The sequence below is a fragment of the Dysidea avara genome, chromosome 8, assembly GCF_963678975.1.
Source record: "Dysidea avara chromosome 8, odDysAvar1.4, whole genome shotgun sequence".
NCBI lineage: Eukaryota > Metazoa > Porifera > Demospongiae > Dictyoceratida > Dysideidae > Dysidea > Dysidea avara.
Window position 1 is genome coordinate 4,048,579 of NC_089279.1, and position 22,420 is coordinate 4,070,998.

Sequence of the window (22,420 nt, forward strand, 5' to 3'; positions counted from 1 at the left end):
TGCTAGGCTAAGAACTTAACCATTTAACAACTAAGTCACTTGGCCAATCATGCCCTTTTCATGGTACTTATACTACTTTTAATAGTGCAAATAACTCAAGTGAAATATCTGTATTGTTGACTTGCAATTGACTGATACCGATACTTGTAATATCGGTACAGATACCGATATAATATCAGTATCGGTACAGCCCTATTAAGTACATTCGTAGGACTATAAGTTACTCACCTATTTGAAATTTATTTGTCCTGTCTGTGTTCAGTGTGGCAGACAGAAATATGCATCCATGCATTGCCCAAAGAATTATTTTAAAATTATCTAGCCTAACTTGTAAACCAAAACCAACAATTAAATGCTTTGTGCCACTTAATAACAAGTCAAAGTGTATCGTATCTTTGAACTGGTTGGGCATCAAAGCCATCAGCAACCCACGTTCCAATGATATTACCCACAAGTTAAACCCCAAGAGATGTCTTTGAATGCCCATATATACTACAGTGTTATAATTATATTATATACTACTTTAGTGTGAGCATTCAAACGTGCTGCTCAGAGCATATTGCTCAGGCAATATCTTGATATTTCCTGGTCAATATCTTGGTATTGCCTGGGCAATATCATAGGAATGCGGTTGGCTCAAGGCTTTGATGCCCAACCAGTTCAAAAATATGATACATTTAACTTGTATATTGAGTGACACAGAGCATTTAATTATGCATGGGTTTGGGTTTATAAGTTAGGCTAGGCTCAGTGTGGTTGCTAAATTTTGACAAGTTGACAGTTACTAAGCGATGAACTATCAATAAAATCAGGGCCACCCACGGGGGGGACAACTGGGGCATTTTGTCCTGGGCCCCAGCCTGAAAGGGGCCCCATCAAGGGCCCCTTTAATACCTGTTTAAAAGATCCATATACTCTAATAGAGCAGTCAAAATCCAGATACTCTAATAGAGCAGTCACAGTATTCTTCAGAGGAGCAGTGTAGCAAGTTTATAAATGAGGAGATATAATTGGTGAGTGGTAGCTATTGTTATTGTAGCATGTAATGACCTTTTTTTATTTGGTCTTTAATTTACAGCTAGGCTGAAGTTGTGATTCAGAGTGGAACCCTCCTTGCCCCTGGGCCCCACTTTGACTCTTTGCCCCGGGCCCCTTAATTTCTATGGGCGGCCTGAATAAAATAATCACTTGGGGAATGTGTGGATGCGCATTTCTATCTACCACATGTCAGCCATTGAGCAGATCACAAAACAACACAGAGGACAACTAGATTTAAATAGGTGAAAGGAACAAGGTGAGTGCTCTGTAGTTCTTTCACCTATCAGGTGAGTGTGCCTAGAGTGATATCAGTTATAGGCTTAATTACCACAACTGTATCGGGTTTTGCTGATGCACCCTTAGCCTGCGGCCCTCATGCTTTGGGTGTACATATCAGCAAAATCCCTCACAGCCATGGTATAACTAGTAAGCGTGTATACAAGGTACACATTAACCAGGTTGCCTATCAAACAAATTGTCATATATACGTATATATTCAGTGAATAAAAATAAAGGGATATATCTACTCTACATAGAACTACATACAGTAAATTTGGTTAATAGTTGTTATTGAAGAACAAAGCCTAAGTGAAATAGATGGATAAATTAGTTATAAAGATGGGGTGGTGGTGGTCTTTTCTGACTTCGGTGCAATAATGGATATAGCTGCCATCCCAGACCATGTTGTGGTGGCTGTTGTGATGGTCCCCAACCTCTATGAGGTGGTCTCCAGCTCTGTATGTGGTGGATGGTGGGAGATGCTGGCATCCCAAGCAGGTATACCATGCATATGGCTACAGAGGATTTCCAACAGCACCACATTGTTACCAATTGCAGGGGTCTGTGGTAATGCAGTCCAGAAAGCTTGAATATCAAACTCCTGCTACACACAAACTTGTGCAGCTAATTGGAAAAATGTCTGGATGAAGAATCAAACTTATACATCATGGGGTCAGCGTCTGAAAGACTCCTTCAAAGGTGAAGAGTTATCTGACAGGCTTCTTCAAGTCGACTCGATAATGTTCTACAAATGCACAATGTTATGTTCACCAAGCCCTTAATTACTTTCTCAGGTGACACCAGCATACATATTGAACATATGCCAGGCTGTTCTTAATAATTTCCCTGACATGATTAAAACACTTTGTAGATTAACAGTGTGACAACAAGAATCAAATATTTCACACCTGTTACTAACCTGATTTAACCTGATAAACCAATCCTCTTCGAAAAAATCCAACAGTTACCATATCATTATTAAATCAAAAATGGATCTGGATACACAGGAGATACTAGTCCAGAAGCAAGATGTTGGCGTTATAGTGGTCCAGCAACCAACTACCAAGTAAAAGTCTAATTATATGGCTACTTTTGTTTTGCCAAATTAAAGAATGTGTATGGTTCTTACTGTAAACTTTAACACCCAAGTTAAACACTTCAAATCTTCATGTGCAACTGCTACCGTAATTCGCTTTATTTTTGTGCAAAAAATTTTGTGGTAAAATTTTTTGTGTAAAATATTTTTGTATGATTTACGTCAATGACTGCTCTATTACAGTAGTTCGATCAATTTTTGTGTAAGAAATTTTCGTACAAGTTAGGCATACAAAAAGTATTTTACAACGAAAAAAAAGCAAATTGTGGTATAATAATCTATATATATCTATATATATATATATAAATATAAAGCTGAAAATGTCTGTCTGTCTGTCTGTCTGTCTGTCTGACGGTCACGCTGCTTACTCACCAGACTTGGCGCGAATCGACATAGTCTGTGCTGATAATGAAGCGCTCATCATCCGCCTACTCTAAGATTGTTATCACGAGTTCACGCGTGCTTCCGTTCGGTCTCTACAGCGCGTAGAAGGCCAAGGTGTAGAGAAAACTTGAGCAACATTCCTTTGAAAACCACAGCACATACTGTTCAGGTGGTAGAACGCCTAACTAGCGTGCAAGAGGTCGTGGGTTCAAATCCACGTGTTGACAGATTTTTTTCTTTCTACTTAGTACCTTTTTGTGAACACCTTTTTAAAACACGGCTTTTAGCTCATCATATCTTGGCATGCAAAGCACGTATCGAGGCGGGACTTCAGCGAAATTAAACGCCCATCATCTGGCAACTCGAGTGTTGTTGTAGCAAATCAATACGTGCTTTACATACGTTTCAAATAGTGTTGTACAGTACAATGCCAAAGCTCAAGCGATCAACTTCTTCACTCCGCGCGTCTCAGGCAAAGAGACGCAAACGAATTCAACGACAAGACAGGAATAAACGATGGCAAGCACAACTACGAGACACAGCTGCCCGAAGAGAAGCCCGTCTAGACCCGGTAACAAGAAATGAAGAACAACTACGAGACACAGCTGCTCGAAGAGAAGCCCATCTAGACCCGGTAACAAGAAATGAAGAACAACTACGAGACACAGCTGCTCGAAGAGAAGCCCGTCTAGATCCGGTAACGAGAAGTGAAGAACAGCAACGAGACACAGCTGCTCGAAGTGAAGCCCGTCTAGACCCGATAACGAGAAGCGAAGAACAGCAAAGAGATGCAGCTGCTCGAAGAGATGCAGCTGCTCGAAGAGATGCCCGCCTAGAGCCAACTACAAGGAGGGAGGAGCGACAGCATGACCAACCACAGCACCAGCTGGCAAGAGCTGATCCACTATACCGTGCACAAGAGCAGCAGATGGAGAACACAGAAAGACATCAGGTACATGCAAGCACACACCCTAGCTTTAGAGGCCTTAATTACCAGCCACACAATTTCTTTAGCACAACTGATGTAGGCACACTTAGCATAGAATGTTCACATTGTGATGCATTAAAGTTTCCTGGGGAAACCGAGTCCCTTTGTTGTTCAAAAGGTAATGTCCAACTAGAGCCATTCCCTCAACCACAGCCGTTCTTACTGCACCTGTATGAGGGTACAGATAGTGATGGTAAACATTTTCTAAACAACATACGTAAATATAATTGTGCATTCCAAATGACCAGCTTTGGTTGTAATGAGATAGCTTTCCCTGGCTTCAACCCCTCCTTTAAAATACAGGGTCAGTTATACCATCGTATTGGTAGCATGGTTCCCTCAACAGGTGAGTCCCCAAAATTTTGTCAAATTTATTTCATTGACAATCAGGAATCTCAAGTGGCCACTAGGTGTCAAATAGTTGATGGGTTAAGGCCAGACATTGTTAGTGGTATTAATCACCTATTGTATCATGACAACCACTATGTACAGCTTTTTAAAGTGGCTAAAGAAATATTTGACCAGCAGGATGAGCCAATAAATATTAAAATTGTTATCAATGAAACAAAGAGACCTACAGGTGAGCACTCCAGGAGGTACAATAGTCCCATGTGTGATGAGGTAGGTGTGTTGATGCCTAATGAAAATGCAAACAATAGAGACATGGTGTTGCACTACAGGGATGGTGGCTTGCATAGTATTTCAGAACTGCACAGGGGCTATGATCCACTGCAGTACCCACTGATTTTCTCTCACGGTACTGATGGATGGCACATTAACCTAAAACTAGCTAATAACAAAAAATTAACGGCTTTAGTGTATTACCGCTACCACATCATGGTAAGGCAAAATGTATCTGTGTTGCTTAGGGCTAAGCGACTATTCCAACAGTTCTTGGTAGATGCCTACTGTAAAATTGAAACTGAACGGTTACAATTTCTGAGACGTGAGCAGAAGGCACTCCGTGCTGACTGTTATCAGGATCTACGAGATGCAATCATAGATGGGGATGGGGACCCTAGCAATGTAGGTCGTAGGATTATCCTTCCATCGACATTCACAGGTGGGCCACGCTACATGCATGAGCGCCAACAAGATGCCATGACTTACGTTAGGAAATATGGTCACCCTGATTTGTTTATAACCATGACATGTAATCCCAATTGGCCTGAAATTAAAAATAGTTTGCTTCCAGGTCAGGAGCCCAAGGATCGTCCAGACTTAGTGGCTCGAGTGTTTAGACTAAAGATTAAGAAAATGTTAGAAATGTTAAAAACCGATATGATTTTTGGAAAACCACGGGCTTGGCTGTACTCAGTAGAATGGCAAAAGCGTGGTCTACCACATGCTCATTTCTTGGTGTGGTTAATTCCAGAACACAAGATAACACCTGATAAGATTGATGACATCGTATGTGCTGAAATCCCTGACCTGGCTATTGACCCTGACTTGCACCAGATTGTAATGTCCAACATGGTGCATGGACCCTGTGGTAGCATCAATCCTACGTCTCCTTGCATGGAACATGGCCACTGTAGTAAGAAATACCCAAAACCATTCATATCTGAGACCCAACAAGGTACTGATAGCTACCCAATGTACAGGAGGAGAAATCCTGAAGATGGTGGACAGGTAAGTACCATCACCATGAATGTACGAGGCAGTCGCTGTACTCAGGACATTGACAACAGGTGGGTAGTGCCGTACAACAAGTTTTTGTTGCAAGCTTTAAACTGCCACTGCAATGTTGAATTGTGCATGTCCATCAATTCCATCAAGTACGTACTCAAGTATGTACACAAAGGTTGTGACCAGGCAACATTTGCTCTGCGCTCAAATCAGGTGGATGAGATCTCCGAGTATCAGAATGCTCGCTACATCAGCAGCCACGAAGCTGCCTGGAGGATACTGGAGTTCCCCATCCATGAGAGGTTCCCTACTGTACAGCAACTTGCTGTTCATTTAGAAAATGGCCAGCGAGTTTACTTCACTGAAGACACCGCGAGGGGCCAAACTTCGGGAGACCCTCCAAAGACCACTTTGACTGAATTTTTCACATTATGTCAAGTTGACAACTTTGCCAAGACATTGTTGTATGTTGATGTTCCAGAGTACTACACATGGAACAACAAGTCTTGGCACAGGAGAAAACAGGGAACACATGTGGCTGGATATCCTGGTGTTAAGCAAGCTCAAGCCTTAGGTAGGGTCTACACCATCAGCCCACGTCAAGGAGAATGCTTTTATCTACGTTTGTTGTTGCATAATGTTAAGGGTCCACAGTCATTTGCTGATCTGAGGACTGTTGATGGTGATCTCTGTAGTTCCTTCCGTGAGGCATGCCTCAAGTTGGATCTTCTTGAAGATGACAATCAGTATCACTTGGCTATGGAGGAGGCGGCAGTCAGCAACTCACCAGCAAGTCTTCGCACCCTCTTTGCAGTGATACTGGCCTGGTGTGAACCATCCAACCCACTGGAGATATATGACAACCACAAGGAAGCAATGGCAGAAGATTTCTTATATCACCAACGTACCCTACACAGAGATGAACACCTGGAGTTTAATGATGACATTTTCAACTTGGCACTCAATGACTTGCAGGAGAAAGTCATTTCCATGGGAAGTAGGCAGCTGTCTGAGTATGGCCTACCTCAGCCACAAAGAGTGGACAATGATAGGTTTGCAAGAGTGTACCGCAGGGAAATAGACTATGACCAAGGGGAACAGCAAGCATACGTAGATCATAATACAGCTTTGCTTACAGCAGACCAGCGTGAAGTGTATGAGTGTTTTTGTTCCATGGTGGATAGGAATGAGGGAGGTATGCTTTTCTTGGATGCTCCAGGTGGAACAGGTAAGACTTTCTTAATCAACCTTATTCTTGCCAAACTTAGATCTGAAGGTAAAATAGCATTAGCCACTGCATCTAGCGGAATAGCTGCCACACTGTTAACTGGAGGTCGCACCTTACATAGTACCTTCAAAATTCCACTTGACTTGAATGCAATGGATATCCCGATGTGTAGCATTAAGAGAGGAACTGCACTCTGCAAAGTCATCCAGGAAGCCAAAGCCATTGTTGTAGATGAGGCTCCAATGACTAACAGACGTGCATTTGAGGCTATGGACCGCACTCTTAGGGATCTGACAGGTAACAGCCAACCAATGGGAGGAATCTGTATGTTGTTGTGTGGTGACTTCAGACAAATCCTCCCAGTTATTCAACGTGGCACCAGAGGTAACATAGTGGATGCCTGTCTGAAGAAGTCACAACTGTGGGACAGTGTGGTTGTTAAACATCTACACACTAACATGAGAGTGTACCTTTATGGGGACCAAGCAGCTGGACAATTTGCTGACCAGTTGTTAGCCATTGGAGATGGCAAGTTCCCTACTGAGGATGACACTCTTGATGTTGTCCAGCTACCTGAGACCATGGGTACCTTTGTACACGACATTGATGAGTTGGTGTCCAGAGTTTATCCTGGCTTGCTCTCCAACTTCACAAACATCGCTTGGTTATCGGAGCGTTGCATTTTGGCTCCTCTTAATAAAACTACCCGCACCATCAACACAACTCTGGTGGAGAAATTGCCTGGTGAGTGCATCCAGTACAAGTCCTTGGACTCTGTGCCAGATGAATCCCAGGCAGTTGAGTTTCCAACAGAGTTTTTAAATTCTTTAGAAGTCTCAGGATTACCTCCACACTTACTTTCATTGAAAGTTGGTGCACCAATTATAATTTTACGTTCCTTGGACCCCCCACAAGTCACCAATGGTACTAGGTGCGTGATCACTAAACTTTCTGCCAACAGTATAGAAGCCAAAATTTCCCACGGTAAGCATGCAGGCCATGAAATCATCATCCCTCGCATTCCACTTATTCCTAGCAACTCTACATTGCCTTTTGAATTTAGACGTGTGCAGTTTCCTATTTCTCTTTGCTTTGCAATGACGGTCAACAAAAGCCAGGGCCAAACTTTTAAAGCTGTAGGAGTAGATATGACTGACGAGAGCTTCACACATGGAATGCTTTATGTAGCACTGTCTAGAGTAGGCTCCCCAGATTGTTTGACACTATTAGTTAGGGAGGATCGCAAAACACGTAATGTAGTTTATACTGAAGTTTTTGTTTAAGTAGTTACACCCATCTGCTGGTGCTGGTGCTGGTAGTATTGTGGGTCAGCTCATGTGGATGTGGTAAGGAATGTATCATGGTAAGGAATGTATCGGCTGTGATGTAATTGTGTTTTCTGTCAGTTGTGACTCGCATGGCAGTGGGTTTATTATATTCTACAGGTGTTCAGACAAGTGGAGTATCCGCCCACCCTCCCAGTGTAATGTTTTAATTAGCATGATTTCCTAACTATCTCTGTAGGTGGATTCATCAGTAGTTAATGTTGTGCCAACTGGAGTTTTTTGGACAACTTAGTTTTGTGCATACACACACGAGTGGAGTATTTTTGGGTTTTTCCTGGTAGGCAAAAAAAAACAATAATAGGCCTACCAGGTTTTTTCCTGAGGCTGTCTAGGGCTGGACAGTTCCAAATTTATTATTTTTCTTTATTATTAGTTGCTGCTAAGCCCCCACTCCAGTTTGTAGTTACCTAGGTAGTAGTTGGTGTATGTAGTTGTAAGTGTTGTTAAAGTTCAATGACAGTAGCCCACACTTCGTGGTGCACAATCCAGTGTTAATGTTGCATGTGGGTGATAAGGGTAATAGTATGATTTATTGTTGCTTGACATGGATAATGGAGTTGGTAGTATTATTAAAGGATGTGATGATAATCAGCTATTTACCACCTTTGATGGGAGATTGAAGACAACTTTGACTGAGGTTACACTGTGTTTGAACCCATGCAAGCGCATTTGAGGTCATACTTGCTGCTGGAGGACAATTACTAGCACGTGATTAGATCATTTGAATGTCACGTGAATATGATACCCACCTCAAAAATTTTTCTGGCATTATAACCCTGTCTGTAATAAGCTACGGTACAGCCAAGGCCAAGGTATCAATAACACTACTCTTGGTGGGTCTTCTAACACAAAAACTATGTGCCATGTGACCTTAGTTGTTTGTACCCTACAAAATGCCCATAATTGCACATTTCTGAGCTGTCAGCAAATACATTGTGTTTATTCACACCTCAGAAATATGCTGTAAATTGCATTTATATTGCTGCTCAAGCCCTATCATTCCCAGCCATTAAACAGCCATTTTTCTTTGTTTTGTCTGCACAATGGGATAGAAATAACTGAGCTGGTTTTAAATATTACAGTCAAATCATACATAACCCATACCTGCACGTAGGGCAGGTAACAATGCTAGTATAGAATAATTCGATAACATTATAAACTACTCTAATAAAACAATCACTCCTCATACAAACAATATCTAATTAACCCATACATTAGTGTATGTACTCACCTTTCTGGACAGCACATTAATAGTTGTAAGTACAATTAAGAATGGAATGCAGCTACACTGAATGGTTTGTGAAATTAGTAATTACGAACAGTTTCTGCTTGGCTCAAAAAATTAAGTTAGCCCATTCCCAAAATCCAAAGACTACCAATGAACATAACTTCAAACTTATTAAGTTTGCATCTCTGTACTACTTCCTTTCCTTTGCTTCCTCTCCAATCTTCTCTCATATACAGCTAAAAGGTCATAAAATTATAATGTGTGCATATTATCGAAATTAAGTAAAAAAGGGCACATCCAAGAAAGTAAAAGTAAGCACTTAAAAGAGCTGATATCTAGTGTGGCCAAGAATGAATGTCATTACAACTAATTCACAACAATTTATAAAGATCATTAACATTGGTTCTTATCATTGACTCATGCATCCTGATGCATTCTCCTATAGTGGATTACTTTGAACTCTAATTGGCTAAAAATTTGGTCACCTTTTTCCTCTACATGAATATTGAGAAAGCCGGCCAAATTACTAGCCAAGTAGAACATATAAATACATAATATGAGTTTCTGCTGCATGTGCACATGGCTACATTGTATACAAGTTTAATATATTATCGAATTTGAAGGAATTTTTGTGCTATACAAGGTGTAATAAGGATGCTTGTTATGTAAAATGTGCAATATGGATACACTACAAATAGTCAATAATAGTTACTGTAGAAAATTAGTCTTCAATTTCATTCATCACTTCCACAAAAGAATCACGGTAGTGAGTGGCATCATCATCACAGCTTTGGCTAAATATAGATAAATGCAATATTATATAACATACAGAGAACACTATTATGTAGCTATTTAATTTGTGGTTACTTTTGTATGCTCGAAATTAACAACACTCTAATGCTGTGTCTAGCAAATGTAGTAGGGATTACAAAATAATTAACTGCTGCTGAAATGAGTTGATCTTATTATTTTAAATAATTGCTTTCAATTATAAAACTACATTTATACTAAAGACCATTTAATGTGCTATGCCATCACCAGTATTAGTGTCATTGAGCATCTCAATTAGTCCTATAAGCTTTAATTTGGCATGGTACGTAATTCTGGAAAAGATATCCATTACTCATTCACAATTAATTTAATTCCAAGGATTTTTATCAAGGTCCAATAATTAAAAAAAAATCACACCGATTCAGTATATTTATGCCTATATGGTATACCAGTATGATTGGTGGAAATTTGATTAGGATTATCAATTGTAAAGGAAAGTTACTATGTATATTTTTAATAGTCAAAGGCTACTGCATTGGTAGCAGGATTTCCACTTAGTTAAAAAATCATATAACATTAATTATTATAATATGTGTGGAAGTTGATATGCACACACACACGCACATACACATGCACACACACATGTGCACACGCATGCATATAATTGACATAAAGCTAGTGTACTTACATGTCAACTATGGTGGCATTTCTTCTCATAGCATCATCTATAATGATACCAATATCACTACTCAGTGGAACTATATTGTTGTCTTTAGCTGTATTAGGTTTGGGTTTGCAATATGTGACAATTTTCTTAATGTTCTCTTTATATATGATCAGTTCCATTGTAGCAAATGCTATTAATGGTAACATCACAAAAAGAATGGTAATTGCCGACAACACTCCTGAACCAAAACTGTCATACATTGATATTACTGAAATGAACACGATTATTTGTAAAACAACTCCATCAAAGATATTAAGAATTTTAGCCTTGTATGGTTTGACTATCAGATGTATCAAGGCTACTAGTATGTTTGCTGTGAGTAATAAAACTTGTGAAGTGTTGTCATTGGATGAATTAATTATCAATATTGAAACTATCACCAGTCGACAAATCATGTAATAAGTTGCAAAGCTCCGATACTTGTCTCTGTAACATCCTTGAAACTGGTCAAGCAATGGTTTGAACCTAGCGAAATTGATCTTGTGATTAAGAAATGGTTCGAGTAGAAGTAGAAGTGGTAGACCAATGACAATCATTAGTGTAAATAACGCTGCTACAATAACATATGGTAGATGACGGCCATGAAAATACTCTATGTCAGGTGACAAGTAAGTGTAAACTTTAGCAATATTATGAAATGTCAGTGATCTCAATAGCAGTAATGAAGTTGTGGTCACAGAAGTGTACGATAACAGCAGAAGGAAACATATTACACGAATAATTCCTCTACTTAGAAATGCTGACAACTTGTAAGACATTCTTGCTGACAGGCAGATTATTCCTACAATGATGGTAACAGCTAGTGGATGTACATAATGAATGAACTCTTGGTCAATTCCAATCATAGATTTTACCAAGCAGAACTGTCCTAGAAATTGTGGAGACACTTTAACAATGCTAGACATAATGCTAACAGCAGTATACAGTGTTTGTGATGCATACAAATGTTGACCCAGTAAAATTTCCAACATACTGTAATAGTATGTAATAACATACAAGTAACCAATCTCAACATGATAGTATGTCATAATAAACACTACCATGACCAGAACTATCCAGTATATCACTGACAATATGATAACCAGTACTGTCTGTCCATTTGTACACTTTCCAAAGCTGACACATTCTACAGAATCAAATGAGAGAGTATATCCTTCTTCACAACTACCACAAGCAGTACCAGATCGGTGTGAACTACACTGATTCATTCTCACTGGTGAGAGCTGATAAAATCCATTAGTTGTTTCACAACAAGTAAAATTGCAATAATTTTTAGGACAAACTGTCACTGTTGATTTGCCATCAACTACACCAAACCAGTAACCTCTTTTGATAGTTGATGTGCTACCAGAACAAGACACGATATCACTGTCATCGTGGCATACACACTTTTGAGTAGTATTATCATAGTGGTAACCAGGGTGACAGGGAGATAGTTCTGCTATCAGCTGGACAGAAATTTCTAAATCACTGTTTGTATATGATGTAATCATCATAGTGAAATTGGTAATGTCAGAAGTCTCCTTGCCTGTTACACTGACCCCTTCAAATAGATTACAAGCTATTGGCACAAATTGTGTCCCACCAAGATTATGATTATGATTTTCACCACTTACCACAAAGTCCACTCCCCTAGCAGGTTGGTCATGAAAGCTTAATACACAGGCATTTATTTTAATATTTTGACCAAGCATTATATTATCCACAAAGTAAGTATTACAATTATTTGTTGTATTAGTAGTAGTGATACAGGTAGCTGGGTTATACAGAGCTAGATGACGAGGAGGATTATTGTGGGTCACATTCAAACCCACTATGCTGTTGTTTAGACACATTTCATCACATGATGCTTGTATGTGCACATACACATCATCACCCACAAGAGCAGTATTGCTGCTAAACTCAACACTTGTGGTATTGGATAAGATTTTGCTTTTGTTAGTTTGTTTCAGTTCACCAAAAATGGCTCCACCATGAAGAGTAGCAGTGTTCTGATTAAATATAACAAAAGATTTGCTTTCAAACATCATGATAAAATTATCAACAAGGTGTATTGCTCCACCACTTCTTCTAGCTGAATTATGGTCAAACGTTGCAGATGAGCCTGTTGCAAAGTTTATGCTGGATTGTTGAAGACTTACAGCTCCACCGTCTTCAGCTATATTACTTATAAACTCCACTTTAGCATTGTCTTCAAATAAAAGAAGCGAATACTCTTTGCAATACATAGCACCACCTGTTTTTGCTTCATTGTTAACAAATTTCACCGATGAATGTCCAGCAGATGTCACATTACGGGTGTGATGAGCTCCTCCATGTGCACTGGCTCTATCATCTTCAACAGTGTTTCCATCAAAAGACACTTCTGAATAACTGCCACAGAACATCGCTCCACCAAACACAGCTTTATTCTCATGAAATGTCACTTTTGAGGTTCCATCAAATGATACATCAGAGTAGGTTTCTGAGTACAGAGCTGATCCATTTGTTGCACTATTATTAATGAATGTCACTGTTGAGTTATCATGAAACAAAATGCTACACTTCTCATGGGAATAAACAGCACCTCCACGTACAATAGCTTCATTTATTTTATACGTAACGCTTGTGTTTTCATTAAATGATATTTGTGAATAATCTCTGGAGTATACTGCCCCTCCATTATTAGCTCTGTTGTCACTAAATGTCACTTTGGAGTTTCCATTAAATGTGATGTTGCAGTTCACAAAGGAACTAACAGCTCCTCCATTTTCACTGGCATAATTTCTATTATACATTACTGATGTGTTTCCATGAAATGATAGTTGACAATGACTGTAAGAGTACACAGCAGCTCCATGCTTAGCACCATTGTCACTAAATGTCACTTTTGAAATTCTGCTAAACCTTACTTCTGAATATAGTCTGGAGAACACTGCTCCACCATATTTAGCTTTATTGCTACCAAATGTCACTTTAGAGTTTCCGTCAAGTGTGACATTGCCATTCTTATAAGAATTAACAGCTCCTCCATTTTCACTAGCATTGTTACCGTTATATGCCACTGTTGTGTTTCCATAAAATGTCACTTCTGAATAACTTCCAGAGTACATTGCTCCACCAAATGCAGCAGTGTTGTTAGTGAAGATCACCATTGAGCTTCCATCAAAAATGATGTTGCAATCACCATACAAGTAAACAGCTCCTCCACTCTTGCTACCATCATTTTCTTTATATACCACTGATGTGTTTCCATGGAATAGTACTTTTGAATGAGTTCTACAGTACATCGCTCCTCCATATTTAGCTTTATTCTCCCTAAATTTCACGTTTGAGTTCCTATCAAATATCATGTTACAGTTCACATATGAATAAACAGCTCCTCCGTTTTCACTAGCACTATTACCGTTGTATATCACTATTGCGCTTCCATCACATGAAATTTCTGAATGACCTCTAGAATACAGTGCTCCTCCATATCTTGCTACATTGTTACCAAACATTATTGATGTGTTTCCACCAAACAATATTTTTGAATAATGTCTGGAGTACATGGCTCCTCCATATTTAGCTTTATTGTCACTAAATGTCACTTTTGAGGTTTTATCAAATGTGATGGTACTGTTCTTATTAGACTCAACAGCCCCTTCACTGTCACTAGTGTCATTACCTGTGAATGTTGCTAAAGTGTTTTCATCAAATAATACTTCTGGAAAATCTGTAGAGTGTATCGCTCCTCCAAATGTAGCACTGTTATTATTGAACGTCACAGTTGAGTTTTCAGCAAATAAAACATTGGAATTTTTATAATACAGAGCTCCACCACTTGTACCAGCCAGGTTGCTTTGAAGTGTCACCATTGTACTTCCACCAAATAATACAAAAGAATTATTTGAAGACGACAGTGCACCACCGTGTGAAGTGGCCACATTGTTTGCAAACCTTATAAGTGAAGTTTCTCCAAAATATATTCTGGAATCATTAAGAGAGATAGCTCCGCCACATTTGTTTGCTAGATTATTGCAAAAGATGACATTAGATTTGTCCTTGAATTCAATAATTGAGCTACTGCTAAAAATTCCACCACCAGCAATCACAGTATTTTGCTTGAAAAGCACATCACCTTTAATGTGTAGTTTATGATGTGACAAATAAACAGGTACTGCTTCATTGCCAATAAACCGTGAATTTTGCAAGCATGAATACTGCAGCTCTCTATTTCCTGAATCGCCAATAAAGATGACACTTTTGGAGGCTCCATTGTAAGAGAAATTACAGCTGTCAATCACCAACTTTGTTTGGGTATAACCTGCAATCATAGGTGAATACTGCACTGCTGCACCATGACCTCCATGTTGTTTATTATGTGTGAACACAGAATTGGTGATGTGTATATTTCCTGAAACTTCTGAGAATACTACAGCTTGTCCTGTTGAGGAATTAAAGGAGCAACTTTGAATGATAATGTTGGATGATTTGTAAAAGCTGATTCCTGGATATGATGGCTCATTGCTAGACCCACACCTCTCCCAGTCAACACCTGTAATAGTAACATTGTTGCAGGAGATGAAGTTTATTGCTCCAATACCAATACAGTTCACAGTGGAATTTCCATGTCCAATTATTGCAATATTGTCAAGATTTTCTACAATCACTTTAGTATGTAACACAACATCAGATTCTGTAATTTTGATTGTGATATTATTTGTAAGATTACGGATTGCACTATCAATTGAGTGAAAAGGGACCTCTCCAATTACACAGCAAGATGCTACCTGATCATACTCTGTCCCTACCTGATCATACTCTGTCCCTGAACCTGAGGCAATTTCTTGAGAGTAGGTTTTGTTTATAGTTTCTTCAGCCTTTATGAAGACTACACAAAGCAGAAAAATACTGACAATCCTGGCTGTCTGCATAACAGCAATGACTATCACAGCAACAGTAAATTTAAACTTGAAGATATGTAATACTTGAATTTATTTTGCAGCTTTTATAATACCAGAAACTATAGAGAATCCATATGCATGATTGCATTAAAACCATGCACAAGCCCTTTGTTTCATTGTAATAAAACTTGATTGATGCCCTTCAACATTGCAGCTGCTCTATTGAATCAAACAGTACATGTACATATTGGGTCATTATGTCTTACCCTACATGCATAGCTAGTACTGCAGTGCATTGAATCTCTTTCTTGGTATTCAGCTACATAATTAAAGTGTATCACCCAAAAAAACCTTCCTTTAATAAAACAGCTAAAGTGCTACTAAAACAAGTATGGATCAGTTTTGTGTGTATAAATTAGCATTTTCTATAGTACAGATCGATAATACATTGTTTTAGTATGGTTCTAGTTTTACTTCAGTTGACAGAAATATTGGGCGTCTGGATTCAGTGGACTGGAATGGTGGACTGGAATGGAACAGTATTAGGTAATTTCACTTAGTGGTCACCTCTTTATATGATACCTTCTAACAAAGACCACCTCTTTATAAAGACCGTTTTATTTTAATGTCTAAATTGTTGTTTAGAGTGTATCTCTATAGGACAGTCTTATCAATGAATTGTGCGCCCACATGTTATGCCTAGAAAAGCCAGAGTGATATCTGATTTATAATACAATAATATACCAATACAAAAACAGCTTGGCTGTACAAAAAAGATGTGTCCACAAGACTAAAAGTAACTGGCAACTAAAACTAGGAGCTAATATCTGTTGAGGCCAGGAAATGTATGTTAAATATTACTGGAAACTAACCATAATTTACAATAATCTACATATATAACATTGATCATTTATCATTGATTCCTGATTAATTCACTGTAAGTTTAATTGGCTAGCAAATTTGTACCTTTTCCAATAGTCAGTGTAGAGGAGAAAAAGGTGAATTAGAGTTTCAGGGAATTAATTAGGAATGCAGCAAGACTGCACACAAGTCAATGATAAATGACCAAATTTTTATAAATTATAGTTATTTGCCGGTATTGTAACATTCATTTCCAGATATTAGCTCATTTAGTTATCAGTTACTTTTAGTTTCATGGACATATCATTTTTGTACAGCCAAGATTTTTTGCATGTGGTATTGTTGTATTACAAATCATATACCACTCTGACTTTTCTGGGCATGTTAAAGACCATCCTATATGGGATGCACTGCAATTTAAACTTTAAAGTAAAAAGGTCTTTATAAGAGGTAGTCTTTGTTAGAAGGTGGTCCCATAAAAAGGTGAGCACTGGATGAAATTATCCAATTACCGTTCCATTCCACTATTCTATTCCAGTCCACCATTCCATTCCACTGAATCCAGATGCCCAGAAATATTATATATTCAACTATTTAGTTGGTATTAGTTCTACGTATACCAAGTATTTGTTGTTAGAAACAACACTATAGTTTGTATTGGTTCTAGTATCATGACTGAAAATGTTTTAGTTAAATCGAATGTTAGTTGTAATACTGGTGCGGAGAATATACTTTAAATTTGTTGTATTCATTCAATTGCTTTTACTTAATACAGTCACTTGTATTGAGTCCATTAGTATCATCATCCTATACCACTTTAAGTAAATACAATCAAAGATAAATTCTTGTGTGCTATTGTATACCTATAGGTGCTACCAAAATGATTGTTCCTAGATAAGAAGATCTCTTTATTTTTTAATAGTCAATGAGTATGTTTCCCCTTGTCACCTCTCTACCAGAAGAAAAGTATTACTGACACAACAAAATAATGATCTATACTAATACAGTTAGAAAACTTACAACATGTAATAAAAATGAATTCACATCTTTTTAAAATGAACTCATAGTGTATATTAGTCTACGTAATTGATGTAAATTGTCATCTACTAGGTTTCCTGGTATGTAGATAATACTGGATGTTAGTACTCAGGCTACTGCTAAAAGTTTAGTTTAGTTCTAATACAACACTATAAATACAAGCTAGTTCTGATCCTAAAATTTTAAAACAACACTTTACTATTATAGTTCTAATTTTTGAAATGATCTGTAATGGAATAGTTTCTAGCACTAAAAAGAGAGGGCTGCACTAAAACTGCCTTTAGTTCTAGTACTAGTTCTAGTATACGTGTAATTTATTTATACTGGTATAGCCACTAGAGTGATTTCATCAAAAATTCAGTGCAACACAATTCTAGTAATTTTATTATTAACACAACTAATACTTCTAGTATGTACAACAACTGCCAGTAGCCACACCTCCCAGATCACACTGTATTCAATGCCCATTGTTCCACTCCATCAACTCTAATTAGAGTTATGTTATTAACTATAATAGCCTTTTTAAAATTTTAAAATTTTAAGTATGAACGCATAGTCCTGGCACACTCTGTGGCCATATACATACAAAACAATGCAGTTGGTGTCTACCTTAGCAACTGTTTACGGGTGGAGCAAACAAGTGCTTCTACACAGTTGTATTACATGTACATTGTGACTTGCTTCATTGTTAATTTCAGCTGCAAAGTTACAATATTTGAGTTGAAGTCTAAAAATGTTATACATATAAGGTGACACCTGAGGTCTGCATAACTTAATAACCTTTAAGCTCTATAGGGTGGGCACCTTTGCTTTACTCAGGAACCACAACCTGAGGTTAAAATCATGTACAATGTGTAGTCATAAGCAATACCTGCTAAGGATTGGCATCATGTCCAGACCTATAATTCTTTGGGCTTAGCTTAGGGTGTATACTGTTGATGTCTGCAACCTCACTGCTTCCTACAAGTGTGTTCTCAAAAATAAGTTGATAATTTTGATGTACGTGCCTATAAGGTTCAATTGTTTTATCACACTCATCAGCAAATTCAAGCATGTTATTAAATGTTGATGCAATAGAAACCATATGATCATGACTGTCCTCAATGATAATAATATTCTGCCTAAACTACATACCATGTTGTGGTGTCCTGATTATGAACTGCCCATAACATACTTTTAGTATTTGTGCTGTAAAGCCTTAATTAATAAAGTAATATCAATTTATTTATTGTATTTTATTTAAAAACTTTACAGTGCTGCTGGAGCAGCACTGATGGTCCACTGGTGTCCTGTACCAGTGGCCAGAAGTTACACTTATTAAGTAATTACTTAATTAGCTATACCCTACTAAGTACAAGTGAGAATTACAAGTGATTGATCATAGCTACAGTGTGTTAAAGAAAGTCAAAGTTTGAATCTCTCAGGTGCTTGCTGCAATTAACACAGGGACACAATAAGGAGTAAGTACATTTGATTTCTGAGTAGAAAGTGATTCCAAAGATAAGTACGTAGATTTTGTTTGATGATAAGAACATTAAGATCCAAATCAATGACAGAGAGGTGATTTAAAATTCTAGGCAGTCTGTTAAAATTGAAATTTTTAGTGGTGTTGTCTGAGGACCTGGTTTGATTCAATTTATGATGGGTGGTATATCAAGTGTTTCCAGTAGCAAATGATATGTATTTTGTGTTGTTGAAGCCTAGATGAGGTGATTTGTATTTCAATATTTGGGTACTTTGAGATAATAAGCCACTCTCTAGAGTTCCTATGGATACAAATAACACACAGAGAAAACATCCTGACTCTGCCTGGCACACTCCTGGAAGTGCTTGAGTGTAAATTGGATGGCTGCAGGTTTGAGGTTTAGTCATGAATTTTTTCTCCTCTCTCCAACTTTTCAAACACACTTATTTATTATTATATATAACAGCTTTAAACATGCTGCAGGACCAAGTATCTTACAGACCTTCATCACTTGTGCTGTAAAGCCTTAATAAACAGGTAGAGGAATTTTATGATATGATATGATATGATATGATTACAGGAAAAAAACAAGGCATAAGCCAAAAACAAAATGAACATTAGATATAATAATTATCAAATAAAATCTTAATACTATTTACAGAGTTAGTTGACACTACTTCATTAGGTAGACTATTCCAAGCATTTATTGATCTTATAGAGAAGAAATTACTTCGAACAGATCTTTGTACATGTGGCTTGAACAATTTGAGACTGTGCCTCTTGTTACGCTAGACAATTGTTGGTGAAAAAACATTTCAGACTGTAAGCTGACATTGCCATGTAAAATATTGTACACCATCAACATATCTGCATGTTGATTTGGGATCAAGAGAAAAAGTAGTAACAGTGGTGACACAAGTAAAAGTAGTGAAAGATAGGTTGCCTATGCCTGCATATATATATATATATATATATATATATATATATATATTAATGGACTTTTATCCCTAATATTTTTGATCAGAAAAGCCCAATTCTTTGTGATCATGCAGTATATATAGTATATATATACTATCATAAATAATTAAAGAAATACCATCACATGCAGCTAAAAGTATATTAAGTTATGATGACAAGTATGTAGCTACATCATGTATAAAAATTAATAGAGTGCAATGAATCCTCATTACCAAGGCTACTTAAAATACCAACTTTTTTACGTCAATAGTGAAGTTTTTTCAATAGTTTTATTAATGAGGTCATGAAGTACACCTAATTAACCTATATTTGGGACCTACACCTTAACTATGCTTGGGATCTACTAGACACCATCACTAAATGAGGATGTTGTTGTGATGTATGCTTAGCTGTGTTTGGGACCTACCAATTAAAAGGTGTCCTCTCTAATGAAGTGGTATATTTAAAGAGGTGGTCACAAAATGATCTCTTGAAGAGATGTTGTATTTGACAAGATACAGACAAACGTACAGGGCTACCTAGTTGGGTAGGATTGCTGCTCATAGGATTTGTACCATGATGTATTCATGATTGTGCTAATGTGGGTGAACAGGATTGGCAAGAAGTTTGTAGTGGACAGGGAGTTGTTCAAATCCTTTTAGGTGGAAGCAGAATCTGGCTTCCAAATGGACAGTGTTTATAGCACAATGACAGATAATGTTTGTATTGTGTAGTGTTCCTTAATTGTACTCATTAAGACTCAAATTTCTTAGGCTAGGTTGCATAGGTGGCGGAAGTGGATGGGGAGGCTGAGGTCCCCCTTTAGAATGACATCGCGCCGAAATTATTCTTCTTGGAGTGGAGCTGAAAACCATGTCAAGGCCTTCATATCTAAAAGTAGCTTTAAAAAAACACCGAAAAAAGTTGCTTACAGCGGGAATCGAACCAGGTACCTCTTACTTTACGAGTTGGTACTGTAGCAAGAGTTTCCAGGTGGCTGTGGGCTGTTTTGTACTGCTTATAAATGCTATTATGTTCATTAGCCCTGTAGTCAACAGCTAAAAGCTTTGCCAAAACAGTTTAACTGGCAAGTAGCCTGTTAAAATAAATAGTTTTGACTAAAAGTTGGCATTTTAGTTAAAATGTTAAATTGTACCTATAAAATTGCTATACATTAATTTTAGTGAACTTTCAGACATTGTGAAAGCTAAAATGGCCACAGCTTCTGGGGGGCACAGGCCAGACCCCCTGCTGCCAGAAACTCTACGCTCCAGTCAACCCCCCCTCATATCAACTACTTCTTCCGCCACTGGTTTTAAGTAAGGACTTTAGTCATGGCCAGTTTCATCAATAATGTTAACTTAGTTTAATTATAAGTTATAATAATCTTTCTTAATTCATTTTAGTTATTGATTTAGTTATGGTTATATTGTCTGTGTCGTTTTAGTTTAGAACATGAAAATCTAGTTATATGTAGTTTTAGTTGTACATAAGAAAATCTTTTGGTTCTAGTTCTAGTTTTAGTTATCTTTCTCAAGTCTTTTTAGCTTTATATAGATTTAGTTATTCTGTTGTTTTTTAGTTATAATATGGATTTACTCTTAGTTATAGTTTTAGTAACTAAAACATAATTTTGTCTTACTAAAAGTACTTAACTAAAACAACACTACTAGTAAGTTACAGACATTACTAAATTTATAAAAACCACTGTATGTACGGTTGGTGGTATTCCATTGTTAGGTATGACTCATTGCTGGTAAGGATTGCAGTCAAGTTATTTTTCTGTTTTCTGTGGTCTTCATGAATGCTGAGGAAACTACTGATGAAATTCACCCTAAAAATTGTTTCTAGCTTAGGAATAGAGTGGCTATGCATGATCACGATCAGTTGCTGTATAATTGGAGATCATCTTTTCCACTCATTTATGTAATATTGCAATCTGTAGTCTTACAAACAATATTACATGATCAAAATCACTGAATCCACTGTTGTGTTGAACTCTAAAGTGATTGTAAAGAATCTTGATAGTATTGTGATAATTGGGCATGGAAATCCCACAGTAAACTGTATCAGTACTGGAGCAATAAAGTTTAATTTGCCTGTCCAATAACCACATTAGCAAAGGATAAATGATACATTGAACAGCCACAATACCTATCTCAGGTCTGCCTTTTTGGGGGGTTCCAAGTGACTTTTAATTTTTATTATATGCTGCTCATCCTCTTCATGGAATGAAACTAAAGTTTTTGTATCAAACTTTCCTTGAGAAGTATGTTTAGACACCACAAAGTTATTTGAAGTGCTTATACAGCACTACTGTATGGGGTATTAGATACTCAATAGTACCAGCACTCTATAAGATCTTAAATAGTATTCAAGTACTCTCTAGAGTTAATGATTGGGTACTCACAAATACTAGCTACTTGTAGTCATACCCATTTGACATGTTTACACTGACTTTAATGGTTACCAGTACCCCTTACCACCACCCCTAGCACTAAAGATGTTAAAAGTGCT

General features: G+C 37.6%; 2 protein-coding genes across 2 annotated transcripts; one reads left to right on the top strand and one right to left on the bottom strand.

Moving 5' to 3' along the window:
* Positions 1 to 3,224: 3,224 nt before the first annotated feature.
* LOC136263825 (uncharacterized) lies at positions 3,225 to 7,925 on the top strand. Its single transcript, XM_066058448.1, has one exon. The coding sequence runs from the start codon at positions 3,225 to 3,227 to the stop codon at positions 7,923 to 7,925; it is 4,701 nt and encodes a 1,566-aa protein (XP_065914520.1).
* A 3,698-nt stretch (positions 7,926 to 11,623) lies between these two features.
* On the bottom strand, positions 11,624 to 15,612 carry LOC136263826 (probable outer membrane protein pmp20). The gene is made up of 2 exons (XM_066058449.1): positions 11,755 to 15,612; positions 11,624 to 11,686 (listed from the first exon to the last, which is right to left on the bottom strand). Exons 1-2 carry the CDS (start codon positions 15,610 to 15,612, stop codon positions 11,624 to 11,626), a joined length of 3,921 nt encoding a protein of 1,306 aa, XP_065914521.1.
* Positions 15,613 to 22,420: the final 6,808 nt, after the last annotated feature.

Coding starts and splice junctions, on each gene's coding strand:
- LOC136263825 (XM_066058448.1), top strand. CDS start 3,225: ATGCCAAAGCTCAAGCGATCAACTTCTTCACTCCGCGCGTCTCAGGCA.
- LOC136263826 (XM_066058449.1), bottom strand. CDS start 15,612: ATGCAGACAGCCAGGATTGTCAGTATTTTTCTGCTTTGTGTAGTCTTC. Junction 11,687..11,754: donor ACTGGATAGTTCTGGTCATG/GTAGTGTTTATT, acceptor ATACTATTACAG/TATGTTGGAAATTTTACTGG.